Genomic DNA, 24,336 nt, shown 5'->3' on the forward strand with positions numbered 1-24,336 from the left:
CTTCACTAAATTCACAGGCCTGTTTACCTGTCTACATGGCTGTCCGCACAGCTGTGTACGCGCTTGTTGCTGCTTGGGGCGGTCGCAAGCAATGGATGACTCAACCTGACAAATCGTATCCCGGTCAAACTTATCAGCCACTATGGCACCTGAATCATATTGCCCTAAGTATACGAAGACAGTAACTTGTTCTCGAAAGAACAGTTACTGTTGATGACCGTGCAGCTTTTCCCTGGAATAAATGATGACTAACTGACAACCTCAGCTGCCGACAGGTGTTGTTGATATACCTCGATGTGGACAGCTGAAAATGTGTGCCCCGACCGGGACTCGAACCCGGGATCTCCTGCTTACATGGCAGATGCTCTATCCATCTGAGCCACCGAGGACATAGATGAAAAGCGCGACTGCAGGTTAAAACTGCAGTCATCTCTTGCTTACATGGCAGACGCTCTATCCATCTGAGCCACCGAGGACACACATGAATAGCGCGACTGCAGGTTAAAACTGCTTACATGGCAGATGCTCTATCCATCTGAGCCACCGAGGACACAGATGAATAGCGCGACTGCAGGTTAAAACTGCAGTCACGCTATTCATCTGTGTCCTTGGTGGCTCAGATGGATAGAGCGTCTGCCATGTAAGCAGGAGATCCCGGGTTCGAGTCCCGGTCGGGGCACACATTTTCAGCTGTCCACATCGAGGTGTATCAACAACACCTGTCGGCAGCTGAGGTTGTCAGTTAGTCATCATTTATTCCAGGGAAAATCTGCACGGTCATCAACAGTAACTGTTCTTTCGTGAACAAGTTACTGTTTTCGTATATATAGTTAAAGGCTACCCAGCCATTGACCTTCGTATGTGCGAATGCACACAGGTTGCCCAAACTCTTACGGGAATCACCAAAGCGTGCGCGAGTAATGAGTGGGTGGGCAAATGTCTATAAGGTACAATACATATATAGAATTGTGGACAGTTGGGAATGTGAGTGTCACGGGAAGCGTGCAAGGGATAAGTCCCTGCAGTCACGCTATTCATCTGTGTCCTCGGTGGCTCAGATGGATAGAGCATCTGCCATGTAAGCAGGAGATCCCGGGTTCGAGTCCCGGTCGGGGCACACATTTTCAGCTGTCCACATCGAGGTATATCAACAATACCTGTCGGCAGCTGAGGTTGTCAGTTAGTCATCATATTGCTCTAAGATTTGCAACACCTGAGGAAGTGATGGATCAGAGCACTTTAGGATCCGTTCCCGTACTCTACTATCTGGGACATTGAATGTTATTGCATCCCTAATCATTATGTCACTATAAAAGTTGCCACAACTACACTTAAATTTACACTTCCTAGTCATGCCTGTTAATTCTGTGTACCACTGACTGCATGTCTGTTCCGGCTTTTTCTGCAAGTGAAGGAACTCATATCTGGCTGCAGCTACTTGAACTTCCTGGTCATAGTACATGGTTAATGCAGCGATTACTTCGTCATAACTGAGTTCATCAGGAGTGCTGTTAAATTGCTGGAATGGTGGCATACTGGTCGACGGCACTTGTTGGGCTAGTCGGTCGGTCAGTCGTTATTGTGCGGCCGACACTACATGTACAGCCAGAAGTTGTTGTACTGTCATCAGCAAGGCAGCAATTTGTTGGATCTGAAACTGAAAAGCTGTTAGATCCATCACATTGGCCAACTGCGGATGAGGCATGGGGGCAGGGGATGGGGTAGCCATGGTTTACACAAATACGTTATAGCAAAAAGCAATTAAAGCCTGTGCAAAGAGAAATTTGATTAGTTCTGTGGCTCCCGTCCTGGAATATATGCAAGAACACAACAAAAAATTAGGAAACACTTGAGTATGATCACCCCTGCAATCTGAAACACATGAGAAGCAATCAAAATATGCGCTGAATTATACTTGCTGCCAGTTTTTTATGTATTCTCGTTGTCACTTTAGGCTTGTGCCATGGGATGCAAGAAGAGGATGTTGTTTGGTGACCAGTATCCTCTTTCTATAACACAAAATGCACACAAGTTTTAACTGGGTTCTTTATTAATAAGAATAAGGAACCTACTTAACTCAAGGTAGTCCAGGTGTTGTGGTACAAGCTCTCTGTAATAGTCGACATTAGGCCTCACTGCTGGTGAAGTACATGTCCACTATGTGCACTATTTTGGTCACCAGGTACTGTCTGACTCTGAGCTAGAGGCTGAGCTAACTGCTACTGCGACTGCAAGCGAGTGGGCTCTGACTGGTCTCTTGGTGACTCACTGGATGACATATTGGAACTGACTGGCTGCAGTAACAATGTAAATAATGGCAGCTGAGAGGGCATTGGCGGTGTGTTTCTTGCGAGTCTGCCTTTGGCCTGTATCAATGTTCTCGCAGCCTCTTTGCTGCCTGGTGTGCTGGCAACAGCTTATGCCTGCACAGTAATGATCATAACACTAAACAGAAAGCTGGACCACTATAAACACACATCTTCATACATCTAGACATATTTCTATGCCATCAGTGTTTGCTAAAGTTATTGAAAAGACTGTGTTTGTAAGGATAATTGATCATTTTATATCACACAATTTGCTATCAAATGTACAGTACGACTTTAGAAGTCTTTTCACATCTGAAAATGCTATATTCACTTTTCTCTGTGAGGCACTGGATGGGTTAAACAAAATGTTTCGAATGCTGGGAATATTTTTTGATTTAACTAGGGCGTTTGATTGTGTTGATCACAAAATATTGCTCCAAAGTTGGACCATTACGGAATACAGGGAATAGCTCACCTCTTACTTTAACAGACAGCAAAAGGTCATTATTCACAATGTTAAGAATGGCTGTGATGTGGTGTCTGAGTGGGGTACTGTCCAGTGCGGGGTGCCCCAGGAATCAGTGATGGGGCCAATCCTTTTCCTTATTTATATAAATGATATGCCCTCTGGTATTACGAGTAACTAAAATATTTCTGTTTGCTGATGACACTAGCTTGGTAGCAAAGGATGTTGTGTGCAACATTGGCTCAGTTTCATATAGTGCAGTTCATGACCTAAGTTCATGGCGTGTAGAAAATAAACTAACGCTAAATCACAGTAAGACTTAGTTTTAACAGTTTCTAACACACAATTCAACTAAACCTGACATATTAATTTCACAGAATGGACATCTGATTAGTGGAACTGAACAGTTCAAATTTCCATGTGTTCACATAGATAGTAAACTATCGTGGAAAGCTCACGTTCAAGATCTTATTGAAAAACTTAATGCTGCCATTTTTGCTACTCAAATGGTATCTGAAGTATGTGATTGTTCTACATGAAAATTAATCTACTTTGCTTATTTTAATTCGTTTATGTCATGTGGCATTATATTTTGGGGTAACTCTTCCCATTCTAAAAGGATACTTTTGACTCGAAAACGGGCTTTTCGGGCAATAAGCGGTGTAAGTTCACAAATGTCTTGTCGACCCCTGTTCACAAGTCTGGGTATTTTGATATTTAAGCAGCTTTCACTCAGTTAATACTTGGCAGAAATCAAACCTGCATTTGGATCTGACTTCCTTAACTCTTATGCAGAAAGGTATGCAGTATATTGCTGCATTATTTTCAATAAGCTACCACTCGAATTCAAAAATCTTAACAGTAATTCACGCGCTTCCAAATCGAAACTGAAGAGTTTCCTCATGGGTCACTCCTATTCTGTCAAGGAGTTCCTTGAAAAATTAAGCTGATTCTTGTTGTATTGTTGATTGTGTTTACTTAAACTTATGGATTGACTTTTTTTGGCTTCACAAACATTTTATTTTTATCTGTTATTACTTTTACGTTGTAATTTAATTTGGTCCTATGGTACTTAACATGTAAATAAAAATAAAATAAAATTCTAAGACTGATGACAGTTTTCAGTCAGTATGTCTACACTTGTCTCATTGGAGGGAAACTGAAGCATTCAGCAATAGGAGTGAAATCCACAACAACAACATGTGCAATATGGAAAACATAGACATGCCAAGTTGTCAGCTCCCTATGACACGTGTGAGTTTTCCAGAAGTGTACCAAAACGCAGTCCTTGGAATTGGTGAAATTTCGAGGAATCTGTGCCAAAAGCGCTGTACAGTGAAACAGCAAATTGGACAGTCTAAAAAGTGTTCTACTACTACTACTACTACTACTACTACATTAAATCAAATGAACAATATGTACTTTTAAAAAAATTCGCACTCTGTATGCCATCAAGTGTTGCTTTACTTTACATGTGGCAAGGGCCTTATTGACCATACGCCTGCTCTATGAGCTTCTCCCACTTCTATCTGTCCAATGTGCTGTTTGTCCAGTTGCTGTCACTGTTCATCATAGTTGTGTCCTACCGAATGTTACCCCTCCATCTGATTCTGGGTCTTCCTTTTCCTCTCATTCCATGTGTTGTTCTGCTGAATGCCAGTCTAGGTAGTCTATTCTCTGTCATTCTTGCTACATGGCCTGCCCAATTCAACCTTCTCCTCTTGAGCACTTCGATGATGTTACGGTGTTTGTACAGCCCTCTTAATTCTTCATTTCTTCTTATTCTCCATTCCATGTTATTTTCACCGTATACAGGTCCAAAAATTTCCCTTAGTACTCTTCTTTCAAATATTAACAGTTTTCCTTCATCTTTCTTTTTAAATATTAATGTTTCACATCCATATAACATCAAAAGTATAATGGTTGGTTGATATAAGTGGATTTTGAAGTTACTGCTAAATGATCTTTTTCTTAGAATTTTAATGAAACTAAAAAATGTCTTGTTTGCTGTTGCTAAACAGGCATCTATTTCTATATCTGTTCTGTTGTTATTATTAAAAAGACTTCCTAGGTACTTGAAGTGGCGTGATAAGCTATACTCATACTAATTTGTTTATGTATTATAATACCTGTGTAATCTTAACCTTGTAACATTGACACAGTCACAATTGGTGAATGATGCTGCTACAAAGATGAAATTGTAAAACTGTACTGTTTGTTTCAGATTTGTGATCCAACCTCCACTAGTATAATAACTGGGATTTTTAAAACAGATATTTCACTTTGACTCACCATTTTCTTAATTTAGTAAATCACAGATAGTATATTTTTCGATTTCCACACTTTCATTTTAGGTTTCCATTCATTTATTACGTACAAAAAACTTATAACATTGGTCCTTTACCACTTTTTTTCACTATGCTATTACACCTCATAATGCACAGAATTCTAAGTAAACCACATTCATGCTGCTTACTGACTCATTGTTTGGTAAGAAAAAATTGAGAGATAATTTCATTCACTGCTGGCAACATTATCGCGCTGCATCAATCAGCCAGATTTCATAAAAGTGCATTATAGAGACTTTCATTATCAAATGTGGTGCTTATTTGCAGCAGTGCTTATGAAATTAATTAAATGAAGGCTGTTGTACACCACTTACCCAGTGAATGCTGCCCTTTGTTAGATCGCAACGGTTGGCAATAATTACAATGACACCGTCTTCTTACTTCTGCCGACAAGTATAGAGCAGCAGGCCTATAGTACAAGTGAACACACCTTCTGCAAATGAAAGGGAACATAACACTATATGATTCTGTAAATTAGACCTGACAGTTGTTAACCATTACCTGAATTTTGAAAGAGTAAGTTTTTGTTGAGAGTGCTTTGCCATGCAATTGTTTTTTCACACCAGTGACCATTGAAGATTTATGAAGTGCATAACTAGTGATATGGAAACTGGAAGGGTGATGAACTCTCACCACAGGTATCATTTCTAATGGGACCACATACACATATAGCAGTTTCATCAGTCAATCAATCGGCAGCTTTCTTTCAATTTATTATAGCTTAGTAGCAATGCCCTGACATATAATCTTTGTTTCCTTATATGTTGTTGGCAAGGACTAAAATCCCGAATATTTTGGCGATACAGATGTAAATTTAATTTTTTGGTTTTATCATATAAGAGCCATACGGCGTTTAATTTCTCAAGAATGCTGTCATATTTAAGATTTTACTTAATTTTTTACATGGTTGGTGTTTAATGTCCATTTACGATAAAACAGTCCATTCTTTTCATGTTGGGAAGAACACACAGTGTATATGCCTCTACAATATTGTGCTAGAATGTATTCACACGTGTTGAAAATAAATTAATGGGTCATCTGGTTACTGTCATTGTCACATCACTTACTGTTGTTAACTTGTACCAGTTATGGCTCATATGGGTAATGAAATAAAAATATTGATATTTTTATTAATATTGTACCATACATAATGTCCATTTGTTAAATATCAGTATTCATATGTCGATTTTTTAGATTCATTTCTGAAACTAAAGGAAAATTTCAAAGCACATGCTCCAGTTGTTTTAGCAAATGTTCAAATATTTTCTAACTACAAGCATGTGTTGTTCCCTCACTTTCAACAACCTCTGCATGCATACTGCCATACACTGCAATAGCTCTAAGATGCTTACACAACAGTCTTTGTACAGCTCACATTCAAAGCATGAGATTTATTAAAGAAAAATGGAGGTTTTATGATAATTAACCTTTTTGTGATTTCAGTTCCAAACTTCTATAGTTTTTCATTACTTTAGTTTATTTTTAACTCGCTTTACATGTGCTTTATATCATTTTATCAATATTTTCAGGTCATTTTAGTGACAATTTTCTAGACATCATATTTTATAAAAATCCAGACCCTGTGGTAGTTCCTATTTCGTACTCGTAAACTAAATGAACTCTCACTAAGGTCACATGTGTCAGTTCTGAGTCAAATGACTGAAAAATTTTGATCAAACTGTGTATTTATTGAGTTTTCAAGCCTGCTTTCCTCAGAAATTCTTAATTTTTACTGAAAAATTGGGTTACTTATGATTTGTTAGGTTACAAATATCTATAGAAGGTGGCTGGTGAAATCCTTCTTGTGTGGAGTATGTAGTTGTGTGAGCAGGTATGGTGGTAACAAGCTGCATTTGTTTTATGGAATACACACATTAGTTTCTTATTTCATTCAGTATCATTTTCTTTATTATTATTAATCATTATTTATGAATTATCTTTATAATTAGCACTTTGAGAGAGTGATGACTGTGTCCTGTAACAATGTATAAGGGACGATCAAAAAGTTTCCATTTCAAGGGAATTCCTGCAGCATATATGGAGCATAGTGTGACTCCAAAGTAGGTATATAAGCACACATACAAGGGATTAGTGTAGCATTCGTATCTTTACAACATGTGTGCTGCAACGTGAACTATGGTAGTGTTGTTAACAAATGCGTCCAAATGGGATCAGTATGCAGTTATTCTTTTCTTGGCTGCGGAAGGATAACACCAGCGCACATCCATTGGAGAATGAAGAATGTGAGTGGGACAGCAGCATGTCTGTTGAAAAGTACCATTGTGGAAAGGTGTGCCAAGTTCCATGCTGGTTGTGATTTGACACAAGACGCAAGTTTTGTAACGCAGAAGTTATGCCAATTCAAGTGGGAGACACTAAAGCACTCACTCTGGTCGATGGTTCCAAAAAAAAAAAAGGGTGTTTCAGTAGATGGGTATCTTCAACCTGGTGCATTGGTAGGATGATTGCCACAGTGCGCATGGCAATTTTGTGTGATTGGCATATCGATTCTGGACTGTAAGGCCTTCAACCAGAAACTTTTTGATTGCCTCTTATATTTAATTGGCTGGTATTGTGGACATTTGTAATTTTGAAGGCTTATTTGATTGGATCAAAGTTGATGTTTTTTTACGTACTTTTTGTGGCCCTTGCAATAAATTATTTTGAATGTTTAAAATATTCTTGAAAGGGACAGAGAAGATGTCTTATTCCATAAAACTGTATTCATTTGCCAAGCAAGTGTCCCATTTACATATGCCATTATCTTCATTGTTCGAGATAAGGTTCTGCAGCTACTCTTATGTAGTACTGTGTGTTGTGTTTACGCTAAGTTGAGATTTATTGAAGTGGTTGAAATTGTGCAAAACATCAATACAGAAAGAACACAATGCAGAGCTGATACCTGGCAGGAAATGTGAGTTCATACCATTGCAGTAACATCAAAAATCCAGTCCACAGCCAAGGAACGTAAATAGCACATCCACAAATAATCCAAAGTATGTCCAGTTACAGAATCCAGGCAGTGTGCTAGTATTTGTAACATGGTGCACCCAATAAACATTCAAAGGTAGCAGCTTAGTGAGGAGACTGACCAACCATTGAAGTGCTGTTTCCCCAAATAATTATTTATCCACAACTAGATTGCAAGTGGACAGTGTGGTCTAATTGTGTGCCAGCCTATTCTCACCTTTCACTGTGCTGCCCTCAGAATAATTACCACCCTGAGCTGCATTGACATCTGTAGGCCGATATGTCTACCAGACATTAAATCCCTCCCTACAGGATTCCCCTGTGCGCGCACATGCAAGCATGCACACGCACACATGACCACAGTCTCTGGTGCCTGGAGCCAGACTCACCACCTCCACTATATGGTGAGTAGTAACTATCCTTTTCATTATTAGTCAATAACATGTTTGTGTAAATAAGAGTCAGGGTTTGCAGGTGAGGGCAGTTTACATTAAAAACTGAAAAGTTTTTTGGCTGGACCACAGAAGAAAAAAAATGCCCTTTTGCTACACACATCCATTAACTTGGATGCTATGAACTACTGCTGTAATTGCTTCAAACATAAGCCCCAATCTTCATTTTTGACACAGAGTGATGGGAACCTCAGAAGCAATTCTGTGGGTGATCAGGGCATGCCTGGATCGGTGAAACTGTTCTCAGTTGTTGTAGGTGTAGTAGGTACTTGTTTCTAAAATTTCTGATTATGTGCTTCCCATTGCTGGTAATGTGCTTTTTGTTGCCATTTCCATAAATTCAGACCACCTGGATCCATATTGAAATATTGTTCATCATCATTGTTGTGTAGGCGTTACACTTCTCTTTATGTACTGCATGAGTTGCTCACAAGGTTAACACAAGAACACAGTGAACTGTCTGACAATTGGCAGCATTGTACAAGTCCATACTGTGGAAGTAATGTCTGATATCCAACCCACAGCCAAGGCAGATAAATAAACACCAAACTGTGTAGGTTAGAACATCTGTAAGCATACTGTATAGTCAGTTTATTGAGAATCTAGAATATATTTGCAAGAAATCTGAATACTTCACCAAGAGGTAAGGACGAAGATGTGGAGCACAAATGAATGAAATTTAAAACCATTGTTCGATATTCCTTAGACAAGTATGCGCCAAGCAAGGTTTTAAGGGATAGGAAAGGCCCATTGTTGTTTAATAGCAGTGCTAGAAAGTTGGAATGAAAGCAAAGAAAGCTTCATCACAGATTCAAGAGAAGTGACACCAGCATTGTTACAACTCATCTGCAGGTCATTTGGAAGGTGCACTGAGTAGTACATTCTGGAAAATAGGCACTCATTTGAACACTTCACTTAAATGAACATTCTGCCACCAGTAGATCCATCTGAACATAGCCAGTTATGTACTGCATGATGCACCCACCCGTAAAATTTTGAATCTTTCTAGCTCCTTAACTAATATTGATTTAAATTTGATTTCAGTTAATTTATATGTATGTGGTTTAAATGCATCAATTACATGATAAAGAAAAAATAATATTATATTTAAAAAATTGTAAATTGTTACTGTAACTCTGTGCAAAATAACTAAATAGTCTACGGAAATACGAGGGCGGTTCAGAAAGTAACCTCCGATTGGTCACAGTGCGGGTTGTGGGCGGAGTAGCGACGCCATCTGTGCGTTCACGCACTCAACAGGTCAGTCGGCATCAAGCCGTGGTCGAGTGAACTTCGTACCTGCGCTAGTTTAGTTTTTGTGGCAGTTTGAAATGTGTGCTGCAATAGAAAACCCCGCCAAATGTGAAGTGCGTGCTGTCATAAGGTTTTTTACAGCCAAAGGATATTCTGCAGCAGCTATTCATCGTGAGCTTTGTGCCGTGTACGGACCAAGAGTTATGAGTGAAGGAGTTGTCCGTGAATGGGTACGTTTATTTAAAAGTGGACGAGAAAACGTTCATGATGAAGAGAGGAGTGGTATACCATCATTGGTGACTGACGAACTCGTTCAGACAGTTGATGCAAAAGTTCGTGAAAATCGACGTTTCTCAATGTCGGAGTTGTCTACTGGTTTTCCACAGATCTCTTGTACGAGATAGTGACAGCAAGATTGGGTTACCGTAAGTTCTGTGCACGATGGGTGCCCAAAATTCTTACCGACCACCACAAAACTCAAAGAATGGCCTCTGCATTAGACTTTCTGTCACGTTATGAGGACGAAGGAGAACCATTGTTAAACAGAATCGTGACCGGTGACGAAACCTGGATTAAGTACGTGAACCCTGAGACAAAAGAACAATCAAAGGTGTGGGCACATTCAAATTCACCTACCAAACCAAGAAAAGCCTCGCAAGATTTTTCTGCCAGAAAACTGATGGCAACGGTGTTTTGGGATGCCAAAGGGGTGTTGTTGGTTGAATTCATGGAATGTGGTACGACCATTAATCAAGACGTGTACTGTGAAACAATAAAAAAGTTATGACGGGCTATACAGAACAAACGCCGTGGTATGCTGACTTCCGGTATCGTTTTTTTGCACGATAACGCCCGTCCTCACTCTGCTCGCAGAACAACGGCCCTTCTTGAGTCCTTCAAGTGGGACGTTATCAACCATCCACCTTACAGCCCAGACCTGGCGCCAAGTGATTATCACCTCTTCATGCATTTGAAGAAATGGCTCGGGTCACAGCGGTTTGATGATGACGAAGAGCTCAAAGATGCGGTCACAGGCTGGCGCCAGGCACAAGCGGGTGATTTTTATGCAGAAGGAATTTCAAAGCTTGTGAAGAGATACGATATGTGCCTCAATCGCTATGGAGACTATGTAGAAAAATAGTGCAAAGATGTAGTTGTAAGATGTATATATTAAAATATTTTTATTTAACTTGGTGTATTTTTTTAAATCAACTGGAGGTTACTTTCTGAACGGCCCTCGTAGTATGGTTTCTTATGTGTAAATATGTAAGTAAATATTCCAAGAAGTAATGCTCCTCTACTTTTTGGAATGTTACACTCAAACAATTTTGATGATAAACCTGTCTGTGAAGCACACCACTTTTTTAGTTTCTGAAGCAGGTGTTGTTTGTACATCTCTGGAACAGAATGAGATTCATCTCTGGGACACTTTTGTGCTTGCAAAACAAACCTGTAACAAAATGTTTTAGGTACTTTTCTGTAGATTTTCTTTCTTTCTTGTACTAATCCTACCATGTAATGGTTCCTGATTGAGAAGCAATAGTCACAAGTTGATCAGCCGAGTGTTTTGTTAAGAACCTATTTGTGGGTGAATTACATTTTCTTTGGTTTCTTCCCATGAATATTTCCAGCATCTTCCTCTCCTTTGACAAGTTTGGTGTGGTTATTCAATCATAAATCTCTCTGGCCACATATTTGTAGATATTTTACTGTCTTTACTATTTTAGTGATAGATTGCCAGTCATATAATCAAACAATGATTGGGCTTGGCTCCTATTTATCGGCAATATATTGTTTAAGTTCAGGGTTGACAACCAACTCCTGCAACAAGTGTCAGTTCTGTTGCTGGTCTTTCTGCACATAACTACAATTTTATGGCAGGGTGACTTCTCGGTATGTGACAGCATCATCCACAAACAGTAGCACAAACAGTGTTGTCCACCATATCATTTGTATATAGCGTAAACAGTAAATACTTGGGGTGTTAGGCTACATAAGTTACTCTGTTTTTCTCAAAGATTATTATCTAATTATTAACATTACTTATTCTCTAATGACCATTGTAGCAAAGTATTGCTGAAACATTTCCAACAACTTAAATTTTCTTGGTGGCTGTACAGGTACATGAAGCCTATGATGTGTGATGTCTGCTCTACTGCCTATAGATCTGAAATGTGAACTAATGGGATAAAAAAAGTTAGTTTTCTGTTACTTATCACTTGGGATGTACTCACGATACAAATTTTGTGGAAGTGTTTCTGACAGCAGATGATATAGTGTTATCAAAGTGAATAAATAATGTATCTAAAAACAAAGATGATGTGACTTACCAAATGAAAGTGCTGGCAGGTCGACAGACACACAAATGAACTCAAACATACACACAAAATTCAAGCTTTCGCAACAAACTGTTGCCTCATCAGGAAAGAGGGAAGGAGAGGGAAAGACGAAAGGATGTGGGTTTTAAGGGAGAGGGTAAGGAGTCATTCCAATCCCGGGAGCGGAAAGACTTACCTTAGGGCGAAAAAAGGACAGGTATACACTCGCACACACACACATATCCATCCACACATATACAGACACAAGCAGACATCTCACAAGCAGACATATTTAAAGACAAAGAGTTTGGGCAGAGATGTCAGTCGAGGCAGAAGTGCAGAGGCAAAGATGTTGTTGAATGACAGGTGAGGTATGAGTGGTGGCAACTTGAAATTAGCGGAGATTGAGGCCTGGTGGATAACGAGAAGAGAGGATATATTGTAGAGCAAGTTCCCATCTCCGGAGCTCGGATAGGTTGGTGTTAGTGGGAAGTATCCAGATAACCCGGATGGTGTAACATTGCGCCAAGATGTGCTGGCCGTGCACCAAGGCATGTTTAGCCACAGGGTGATCCTCATTACCAACAAACACTGTCTGCCTGTGTCCATTCATGCGAATGGACAGTTTGTTGCTGGTCATTCCCACATAGAATGCATCACAGTGTAGGCAGGTCAGTTGGTAGATCACGTGGGTGCTTTCACACGTGGCTCTGCCTTTGATCGTGTACACCCTCCGGGTTACAGGACTGGAGTAGGTGGTGGTGGGAGGGTGCATGGGACAGGTTTTACACCGGGGGCGGTTACAAGGGTAGGAGCCAGAGGGTAGGGAAGGTGGTTTGGGGATTTCATAGGGATGAACTAAGAGGTTACGAAGGTTAGGTGGACGGCGGAAAGACACTCTTGGTGGAGTGGGGAGGATTTCATGAAGGATGGATCTCATTTCAGGGCAGGATTTGAGGAAGTCGTATCCCTGCTGGAGAGCCACATTCAGAATCTGATCCAGTCCCGGAAAGTATCCTGTCACAAGTGGGGCACTTTTGTGGTTCTTCTGTGGGAGGTTCTGGGTTTGAGAGGATGAGGAAGTGGCTCTGGTTATTTGCTTCTGTACCAGGTCGGGAGGGTAGTTGCGGGATGCGAAAGCTGTTGTCAGGTTGTTGGTGTAATGCTTCAGGGATTCCGGACTGGAGCAGATTCGTTTGCCACGTGTCAAACACTATAGAATTTAAAATGCAGATGGAAAAATGAAACAGTAATTAAAAAACAATGACCTGGTACATAGGAAATTAAAGAATTTGGGAGGTGATAACACACTGTAAGAGATTTGTGGAAAGCCACCAAGAGCAGGAATACTTTATAACTGCAGACAGAGAGAGAACAATGAGATAGATGAAAATGGAAAGAAAGCTAATAAATGAATATAAGTAATGTAAAAAGGAATAAACAGGATGCTGTGTTTGAAATTCAAAATAACACATCCTGTATTTCACCTGATGGCATTGGAACATACAGCCCATACAGATGATGTAGTTATCTTCAGTGAGCAGTAAACATTCTTTTTTGATAAGGCAATTTTTGCAAATGAAACGTACTTTTAGTCATATATAGGCCTAAGATGCCCTAATTTCTCCAGTGAATCAGCTAAAAATGTCACCTATGTGTTCTCTTTCTGTCAGAGTTTCAAGCATTATCGTTTTGTATTACTTTCCTTCTCTGTAGCGAAATACAGTTTGCATATGTACAGAAATGAATTAGTTATAGAATGTTCATATTCCCTGCAGTATTGTTACTCTACAGTCCACCTGAAAGTTTGGAACCAATTCATGCATCATGTCAGTTTTAGATTCCGAACTGAAGTTATTATTTTATAAAACTTTGCTGTAAATTGAGTAATGATGAGGTTTGAACCCTGTTGCAGGTTAGTATTACATTTACAATGGCTGTGACAGTAAAATCTTAATACTCAGCATTTGACATCATTAGTATTTTGAAGGTTCTGGCTTATTATTGGTTCATTCCATGTGAAATCATCCATTTAAAAAATATTGAACCTTGGCGGCTTAAAATTTTGTAATTTTTTGTCATTTTATTCTACCTATCAAAATAAGATAAAATCCAAAATTAAAGCCTTTTGGACTTTTGTTTCTGAGCAATTAATTTTTAAGGTTTTTAATACTGTGAGATTTGTGTCACATTTTGAAACCTTAAAATGGCCACATCTCAAAAAGTATTTGTCATTGAGACTTGAAATTTATGTCATTTTATTCAGTTTATTATAAGCTTTAAAAATATGTTCTGATTGTCCATACCAAAACTTTTTTAAATTCTGAAAATTTCAAAGTAAGAATTTTTGTTCTGAAAACAATGTTGTCATACACTGTTTGTTAATCTGTATGCTAAATTTCATGATTGGGGTTCCAAGGGGAACATATGGAAATAAATTTTATTTTACTGCTATTTGCATTGCCAACTGTTTCTCAGCTGCATGTAGTTTACACACTGTTTTATGGAACTATTGTTAAAATGAAATTGTTGAGTACTGATTAAACACATTTCACTTTATCATTTTAAAACTGTACTAGAACATGCCATACAACAATTAACATAGATAACGTAAGAGAGAGTATGCATTTTTCATTTTATGTAACTTTTTTATTTACAGTAGTTGTAGTTCACATTTACAGAACAGCATGTTTGTGTGTGTGTGTGTGTGTGTGAGTGTGTGTGTGTGATTGTGTGTCAGTCATTAAATAAAACATTCACCTTTTCATTAAATAAAACATTCATTTCTAGTGACAGTAATTCACTTCAGTAGAGATGAATTGTTGGGACAAAATTAGGAAAGCACTGATGAGGGAAAGAGGAACAGAATTGCTGTGTGAATGTGTAACTCATTAAGCACATGTGCTCAGGGGATAAAGTGACAGAAAATGTGCCAGTTCATGATTTAAAATACTTAGTAGCCCAATGAAATGTTGAAAGGCGCATGTGGGAATATGACAAATACCAAGCATGGCCAATGAAGTGGAATAATGTGCTTGTTGTCATTTATGCCACTTTAACAGCTGAGGATGTTCATACAGAACGAAACCAGTGGCTTAATAAGTGCAAATAAAATAAAAGTCGAAGTGGTTTTCGTAACATTCATATTAATCCATTGTGGAAGCACAACACGATCAAATATTAACTTCCTTCCAATTATTTGAGTGGAGCAAAGCATATATACCATCAGTCACTACTATGGGGGACAAACGATGAGCATGCAGCATAAAAAAGGAGCTTGGCAAAAAACAATTATAAAGCCTTAGTAGTCAGGGGGGCACAGAAGTGATGTGCATTTATTCCTATGAGCTAACCCAAAGATAAAGCTAAAATTGTTGCTGATTTTAAGGATTTTGATGTTCCAAAAATTCAAATGGGTTCAGAGACTGCTGCTGCATGCTTTTGAACAGATTAAGGACTTCTTGCTTGTGCCTGTGACAAGTGGTGGATGGCTTGTGTGTTATCAAGAGGAGAGTTAATTCTTTGTTTACACATCCTTGTTAACCAGCTATTTGGTTTTCCTAACCAAGAAGACCAGATAAATTGATTGCATTAAAAAACTCTTCATACTTTGTAAATTAAATCTCACAACTGCCACTGGAAAAACATGTAGACTACCAGATGAAGAACTGAGAAAACCCTCCGAGTATATTGGAAAAGAATTCATTGTTCCATCAATAATCTGTCATTATTGCTTAGGAGAAGTAGGTTATGTCTTTTGAAAGAAAAGAGCAATACATAATCTTAGACTGTAATAAGATTGTTAGTGGATCGCCACATCATGAAAACGAGTAAAAAATTTCTTTATCCTACATCTACACCTACGCTCTGCAAACCATCATGAGGTGCATCATAGGGGCTACTTTCCATTCCATTCCAGTTATTAGGGTTTCTTTCCATACCATTCACGTATAGAATGACTGACTGAATGCCTCTGTGCGTGCAGTAATTATTCTAATCTTATTCTTACGAAACCTATGTGAGTGACACATAAGGGGTTTTAGTATATTCCTAGAGTCATCATTTAAAGCCAGGTCTTGAAACTTTGTTAAGAGACCTTCTCAGGGTAGTTTACGTTTATGCTCAAGAATCTTCCAGTTCAGTTCCTGCGGTATCTCTCTGACACTCTCCCATGCGTCAAACAAACCTGTGACCATTTGTGCTTCCCTTCTCTGTATACATTCAGTATACCCTGTTAGTCTTATTTGGTACAGGTCTCACACACTTGAGCAATATTCTAGAACTGGTTGCGAATGGTTTGCAAGCAATCTCCTCTGTAGATAGGTGCACTTCCCCAGTATACCACCTTCAAACCAAAGTCTACAGGTTTCTCATTGCAAGGTTCACAAATAACACATTGGTAAAACAATAACAGCTTTATCATTGTTAAATTAATAATATTGATTAATATTACTATACAGTATTTGGAAAATGAAGATATAATTAAGTAAATTATTCATACCCCTTCACAGGCATTTGTTGTTATAATATCCTCACAATTGATATGGGAAAGCCAAATGTGATTTTAAATTAAAGTCTGTAGTTCTAATACTGTAAAACATTGATTGTCACTAAATAAAAAATAGTGATTTGATAGCCTTATTTTCTTTTTGACATATTACAATTTAACAAGCCCAGAGCCCTACAGACTATACATTGGGTGCTGCACTTACCGGTAAAATAAAATTTGTTCCCTTTGGAATATCATTATGAAATTGGCACAAACATTAACAAACAATGTACGATGAACACAAATTCTTTTTTCAAAGCAAAAAAAGTTCCTATTTTGAAATTTTCAAAATTAAATAATAATTTGATCTGGGAAAGGTCAGCATTATTATGAATATCATCAGTTATCACATATTTTTAAAGCTTTAAGAAAACTGAATAAAGTGGTACAAATTTTAGGGTTTTAGGTCGAATAATTTTTGAGATATGGTAATCTTAAGGTTTCAAAATGTAACAAAAATGACATAATTTTGCAAGTTTTAAAAATTAATAACTTAGAAATTAAAGGTCCAAAAAAATTTTAATTTGGGGTTTTTCATGCAGGCAGTTATTAATATAAATGTACAAAAAAATTACCGAAATCTGAGATTTCAAGAACCAGTCCGTACTACTAGTACTACTACTACTTTGTGAAACACAGCTTCATTATATATACTCTGTACTACTACTACTACTACTACTACTACTAGTATTACTACTCTTCCGCCTTATGTTATAGGTTATCGATGAAATATTTAGAATCCTCAGATACATGGAAAGTTATGGTATTGATGCTCCTCCTCCAAGGACACTTGAAACACTTCAAGAGTTAAGAGACATCTCATCTATGGCAATGGAGCATTTTGAAGAAAAAATTGTGCCCATATTGAAAAGCAGGCTGGAGTGTCAAAATTATCCAAATTATCCCTTAGCTGGTATGACTTTAAATATATTGATGACATTTTGATTGTATTCCAAAGAATAACTATTTAAAAAACATAATTTTTTCAAACAGGTCCATCAAGGAGGATAGAAAATTTCCAGCGACAGTTCATGACCATTAGAAATCATGAAAAATATAACATGGATATATTGGCAAAAATGGATGAAAGGGTAGGTACAGTAACATCTAATGGGAACTATTGCTGTCATAACAGGAATGCATGTTCTGCATGGCATTCCCCTGTCATTGAGGGAGAAATGTTCATTTTCAAAACCAGATAAACTTTATACTCTCTTCTATGTGTCCTGCACGCAACCTTTATAAATGTGATGACAATATTAAAGAGGTTAACTGTATAAAAAGAAAAAAAATGCATCCAGAAAGTGCTAAATTCACTGAGAAGGGTAGCTGGCTGGTACTTACTCTCAAGAGGTGCATCTCTTAGTACAGCTGACAGACACACGTCTGTTTGTCTTAACCTCGTTCCTAGGTGACACGAACCCCCATACCTGGCCTTCCCAAACTAGTTCCTCCTTACCTCTTGAAGAAAGAATGTAATTCTGAAAGCTAAGAGTGCTGTTGTGTGTAGTTTTATATATGCCCATTGGCTGTAATTGAAATGAACACTATAGGGGATCTTACACTCTTACTTTGAGGAAATGGATGAGAATCTTAGTATTGGCGTAGAGAACAATAACAAAGTTGCAGTAAAGTTGGGTAGCTTTCACAAAGTGAGTGTAAATGTCCTTTAGTTGCCGCAGATGCCTCATTAAGTGTGAGGTAAACATTGTTCAACTGAGATGCAGAAATATATCAGTGTATTGTCTTATAACTAGAGCTGTATAAAAGTACAGTTTAGACCACGGAGAATATTGAAGGGCATTAATTGGCTAAGAGCATAATTCAGAAATAAAATGAGTGTGTTAAAAGAAATAAAATGAAATATGGATTATAAGCCAAAGAAGTTGTTGAAAGAAGTCAGTAGTCCATTTGCTGAGAAATAAATTCAGCCTTATGTTTGAAGCCACATAAGTGAAATGTGTACAAAGCAAATATGAAATAATTTAAAGAAAATAGCTATAGAGACATGACCATAAATGAAGTGGACTACATTATTCAGTAAATTACAATATGTGGAGAGATTGGAACAAGAAGTTTACTTTATTTGATGTCCATTACCATCTACATAGATAAGATACAAATACTACCATGATGATCACATTTCCCAAGTGCAAATTATTCTATAAATGTGAAGACAGTATGGTTGAAATTTCATGAGCCTAAATTGTTAGACCTGTATGGAGCTTATTATAAAATAGTGATTATGATAAGTGATGATTAAGGGATATTGGAAGGCTGCTTCTGACAGGCATGATTTAAATAATGTGCCAGAAAATCAGTACCTAAGAAGATTCAAATAAGGAAACAAATTACTTCTTACATTACTTGCTTGCTTGCTTACTATTTTAAACAGAAGGCAACACAAGAGCAAATAAGGTATTGGTTTGTATGAAGGAGCCTTGTAGAACATTTTTAAATGATGCTGATAATTTAGGATGATTCTTCATATATGAAACCAAATATAGATAACCGGTGGGAAATATGGAAAGTCAGGGTCCGTTCCAGGTGTCTTTAAGGCAAAGGCTGATTTGTTTGAAGCAGATATCAAAAACAGTGGAGAAATGCTGCACTGAATATTAATAATGCATGTCTGAGGCCCAGGTAAATTTGTCATTTTGTAATCTTCTCTGCTAACATTGTACTCCTCCAACTCCAATAGTGCTGAAGTGGTGATACAGGCCTCAGTCTTCTAGGATTCTATCAAAGAATCAATGAAATTCAGAACTGAAGAAACTGTAATTAATACTGGCTCAGGATCATCCTTTTAAAGATCAACAGCAATAAACCAACGTAGAAAACAAAAAGATCCAGTGTACACTGAGGATGCATGTGCAGTAGGTGGACAAAAATGTGGAGAAACCAGAAACACAATACATTAGCATGTATAATATGATGTAGGAACACTGCTGTCAATCAAAATAGCTTCCAGTCATCTTGAAATAGATAAATACAGGTCCTGTGTGGTTTTCAAGCAAATCTTAAAAAAATTCTTCCTGCAAAATGGTAGTAAGTCAGGTAACAGTGATGGAGGTGGATAGCAGTCATGCACCATTTTCTCCAAATGGACCACAAAAGCTAAATAATATTGAGATCTGGTGACTGGTGGCCATAGGGGATGCAGCAGTTCATTCTCGTACTCACAAAACCAGTCCTGGATGATGAGAGCTGTCTGAACAGGTGCCCTGTTGTCCTGGAACATAAACATTTGGTGAACAAACATTGAACCATGGGATCAACTTGATCAGCCAAAATAGTCACATAATCCTTGGCAGTAATACAGTCTTGCAGAGTAACCATGGGGCCCATGGAATACCATGATACAGCTACCCAAATTGTCACCAAAACCCTGCCATGTTGCACCCTTGGTCAGAAGTTGGTAACTGCGGCTACACACATCAAAAAAAGTTTTGCATCACCCCGGTTTCCAGAACTCCTGAAGATAGACATTGACTGTGCATATTGTATCAAAGATGCAGTCCCTTTGACTGTTCATAGATGTCACTAAATCCGCCCAAAAATCTAAACAACCATGCGTGATCAGTGCCTATTAGACGGAGGGGGTCCGAGAGCCAATCGGTTCCAGTCATTCCACCAGGAAGGAGGTACACAGGTTGTGTTGTCTGTAGTTCAACCATGCCTAGATGGTCAAAACCATGGTTCGATCATGTCCGCATTGTTACTTTGTGCCAGGAAGGGCTCTCAACAAGGGAAGTGTCCAGGTGTCTCGGAGTGAACCAAAGCGATGTTGTTCCGACATGGAGGAGATACAGGGAAACAGAAACTGTCGACAAAATGCCTCGCTCAGGCCGCGCAAGGGCTACTACTGCAGTGGATGACCATTACCTATAGATTATGGCTCGGAGGAACCCTGACAGCAATGTCACCATGTTGAATAATTCTTTTTGTGCAGCCACAGGACATTGTGTTACGACTCAAAGTGTGCGCAATAGCATGCATGATGCGCAACTTCACTCCCAATGTCCACGGCGAGGTCCATCTTTGCAACCACGACACCATGCAGCATGGTACAGATGGGCCCAACAACATGCCGAATGGACTGCTCAGGATTGGCATCATGTTCTCTTCACCGATGAGTGTCACATATGCTTTAAACCAATCGTCGGAGACGTGTTTGGAGGCAACCCGGTCAGGCTGAATGCCTTAGACACACTGTCCAGTGAGTGCAGCAGCGTGGAGGTTCCCTGCTGTTTTGGGTTGGCATTATGTGTGGCCGACGTACACCGCTGGTGGTCATGGAAGGCACCATAACAGCTGTAAGGTACGTGTATGCCATCCTCCAACCAATAGTGCAACCATTTCGGCAGCATATTGGTGAGGCATTCATTTTCATGGATGACAATTCATGCCGCCATCATGAACATCTTGTGAGTGACTTCCTTCAGGATAACGACATCGCTCGACTAGAGTGGCCAGCTTGTTCTCCAGACAAGAACTCTATCGAACATGCCTGGGATGGATTGAAAAGGGCTGTTTATGGACCCCCCCAAAAACTCTGAGGGATTTATGCCATTGAGGAGTGGGACAATCTGGACCAACAGTGCCTCGATGAACTTCTGGGTAGTATGCCACGATGAATACAGGCATGCGTCAATGCAAGAGGACATGCTACTGGATATTAGAGGTACCGATGTGTACAGCAATGCGGACCACCTCCTCTGAAAGTCTCGCTGTATGGTGGTACAACATGCAACATGTGCTTTTCATGAGCAATAAAATGGGTGGAAATGATATTTATGTTGATCTCTGTTCCAATTTTCTGTACAGGTCCTGGAACTCTAAGAACCTTGGTGATGCCAAAGTATTTTGATGTGTGTATAATATCATGTTTTTCTGTTACAGGAATTTGAATAATTGACAAGTGGTTGTAGAACTTCAGCTCGCCCTGCAATTCCCTACCTTTGCAGCTCCCTCTGTGTTATTTTGGTGCTCACAGCATTCAGAAATGCGGCGTTCAGTTCCGCAGTGACTTCTGCAGTTGTCCTCCTCTTATTTTTCAGTATAATCCTCTTAAATGACTGTTTGTCATGATCACTCAACAAACACTGTCGTCCATGCTGTGACTTGGTGAATGATGTTTTTCAGCTTTCCCTGTATTCAGTACAAATGTTTAATATAGTGCCTCTTGAAATACCAAATACTTCAGCTATCATGGTTATGAAAGCAGCCACCATATGAGCACCAACAATTTGTCCATGCTCAAATTTGATACAATCACAACTATACAGAACGCTGTTCTAATCACGACTAGCATTTGCAACATTTTGAGGACACTGCACGGGTTGTCAAATAATATAGTGCAGCCTGCAAACTTGGGTAGCATCTGCATTTAAACAGTGTTCGGAAGTTCCCATTACAAACTTCAAGGATTTGGAGAGCAGTGAGTACAGAATATTTTGAATAGGAACCTATGCATGGAGATACATTGTTTCCATTACATGTTGGTAATGAGAACACTTTTACAAGTAATTTATTGGATATGACCCAGTACATCACTTGTTTTACAGTTCAGTCATTAATAATCGAAGAAACAAAAAGGAAACTTAATCAGTTTTCACAAACACAGTTGTTTACAGTTAATCATCTTGCAGCACCACAGTGATGCCTACTGATGGTGCCTTTCTCAAAGCCATTTAATAATTGTGGGAAAAAAAGGATATGCTATGGAGTCAGATGTCGTGGCTAATGATCTTGATAAAGGCAATGAGCAGCTCTTCCATTAACATGAGCTTTGTTACTGAGAAGGATCATGTCTGTGTATACTGCAAATGTGTACTCAGCCATGTTGCTTCAACACTCACAGACATGTGAATGAGGCTCGAACCAGGTCGGAGAGGTAGGATGGATGTAAGCCCTGCCTACCATCACTATCCGGTAACATGTTTTCAAATGGTACATTTCTGAACATGGGTTACAATTCAAAATATTGTCTACTGAGTCCCCATACAAGTCCTAGAAGTTTGTAACAGGAATATCCTAACACCCTGTATGTTCAAGCATGTATTTCTTGTTGCGTTTTCATATTTTTGTCCACCTACTGTATGTATGTTTAGCAGCAAAATTTCAAATCTCCACACTACTTGTGAAGAAACTCATTACGTACTGTGTGTGAACAAAATGTTGGAGGAATTGTTAAGACACTTATTAGGGAAGAGCAAGACTTAAATCTGTGTCAGTTTTTCAAATTTGCTGGTTTTCTTTCCATCTCCTTTCCACTTCTCTGTAACAGTTGTTAGTATATTGTGATTGTGTGTATTAATTCATTGTTTACATGATTGTTTCAGCTGAAAAAAAGCAATATTCGAATTGCCAAACAGGCCAGAATGTTACAAGAACAAAATGCTAAACTCATTGCACAAGATGCCCAGATTAATGAACTAAAGCAACATCTGGAGGAGTGGGATCATAAGTTACGAGAACTTGAAGCAAAGGTGAACAGGGTAAATGATGACAATGCATTGTTGCTGGAACACTCGGAAGAGACAGTTGTTTCAAATGATTCTGGTTGCAAACGGAAATGTGAGACTGTATGTAGTGGTAGTTACTCTAATGAAGACAACTTGCCTGTCAAAAAGCAGAAAGTTGTCAGCACAGTTGAGGAAGTTGGTGAATGATGAACAAATATTCTGCTTAAAAAGAAAATACTCACCTGAAAGACTTATTGTCCATCAGCCTAAAACCCTACAGTAATAACATTATTAATACCCTCTTATAATACTGACAGTGTTGTATTACCTTTCCTGTTTATTAATAAAATTTGTGGATAAACTTACAGATGTATTTATTTACAGCTATTTAAGACTAAAATAATCAGTAACCTATTTATAAACATAATAAGAAGCCCTGACATAAATTACAGCTCTGCTCTCAATTTTTTCATTGATCCAAAAGTAATATTTATCTTCCGCTTTCATGGAAGAGAGTGTTTTCTTTGATAACTTCATCATATTATCAGCATGAATAATATGTGTAATGCTGCGTACAATAAGTGTACCAGTGAACTTATTCAACAACGAGACACTGAAAAAATTTAGTCACTAAATTGTGTGGAATCAAAGTGCAAACTGGAGTGAAGAAAAAATAACTACTCTAAATTCCACGAATGCTTTTCAAGCAATGGAGAAGATAATTCAACAGCAGAAATTCTAAAATACTGTGGAAGGGAAATGGCACTGGTTAAATGTATGGAAAAATGGCTGGAAACTAGCAGACAAAGCAGATGTCAAAAACTATTGGGCTGTAGCACATACACTATGTGATCTAAAGCATCTGGGCACCTGGCTGAAAATGACTTACAAGTTCGTGGCACCCTCCATCACTAATGCTGGAATTCAATATGGTGTTTGGCCCACCCTTAGCCTTGATGACAGCTTCCACTCTCACATGCATACGTTCAATCAAGTGCTGGAACGTTTCTTGGGGAATGGCAGCCCATTCTTCATGGAATGTGGGGAGATGTATCAATGTCAGTGAAAAGTCCACTTAGAAAACTTAATGAATTACTATGCAGATAAACTTCTTACATTATTTGATTTTCAAACAGCTGAGCAGAACTGAATGTACTCAGACATTTCGCTCTTTACCTATTCTGGTCAACACTAAACTGACAC

The 24,336-nt window shown here is 38.6% G+C and overlaps 1 protein-coding gene across 1 annotated transcript in view; it reads left to right on the plus strand.

Moving 5' to 3' along the window:
* The window catches only part of LOC126263715 (F-box only protein 28), a 107,452-nt gene extending 83,954 nt beyond the window's left edge, over positions 1–23,498 (plus strand). Inside the window, exons 3-5 of the mRNA XM_049960859.1 lie at positions 17,384–17,579; positions 17,660–17,757; positions 23,011–23,498. Of these exons, the coding sequence (XP_049816816.1) occupies positions 17,384–17,579; positions 17,660–17,757; positions 23,011–23,340 (624 nt within the window). The 3' untranslated portion in view covers positions 23,341–23,498. The remainder of the gene's footprint in view (positions 1–17,383; positions 17,580–17,659; positions 17,758–23,010) is intronic.
* The last annotated feature ends 838 nt before the right edge of the window (positions 23,499–24,336 follow it).

This window comes from Schistocerca nitens, chromosome 6 (assembly GCF_023898315.1).
Source record: "Schistocerca nitens isolate TAMUIC-IGC-003100 chromosome 6, iqSchNite1.1, whole genome shotgun sequence".
NCBI lineage: Eukaryota > Metazoa > Arthropoda > Insecta > Orthoptera > Acrididae > Schistocerca > Schistocerca nitens.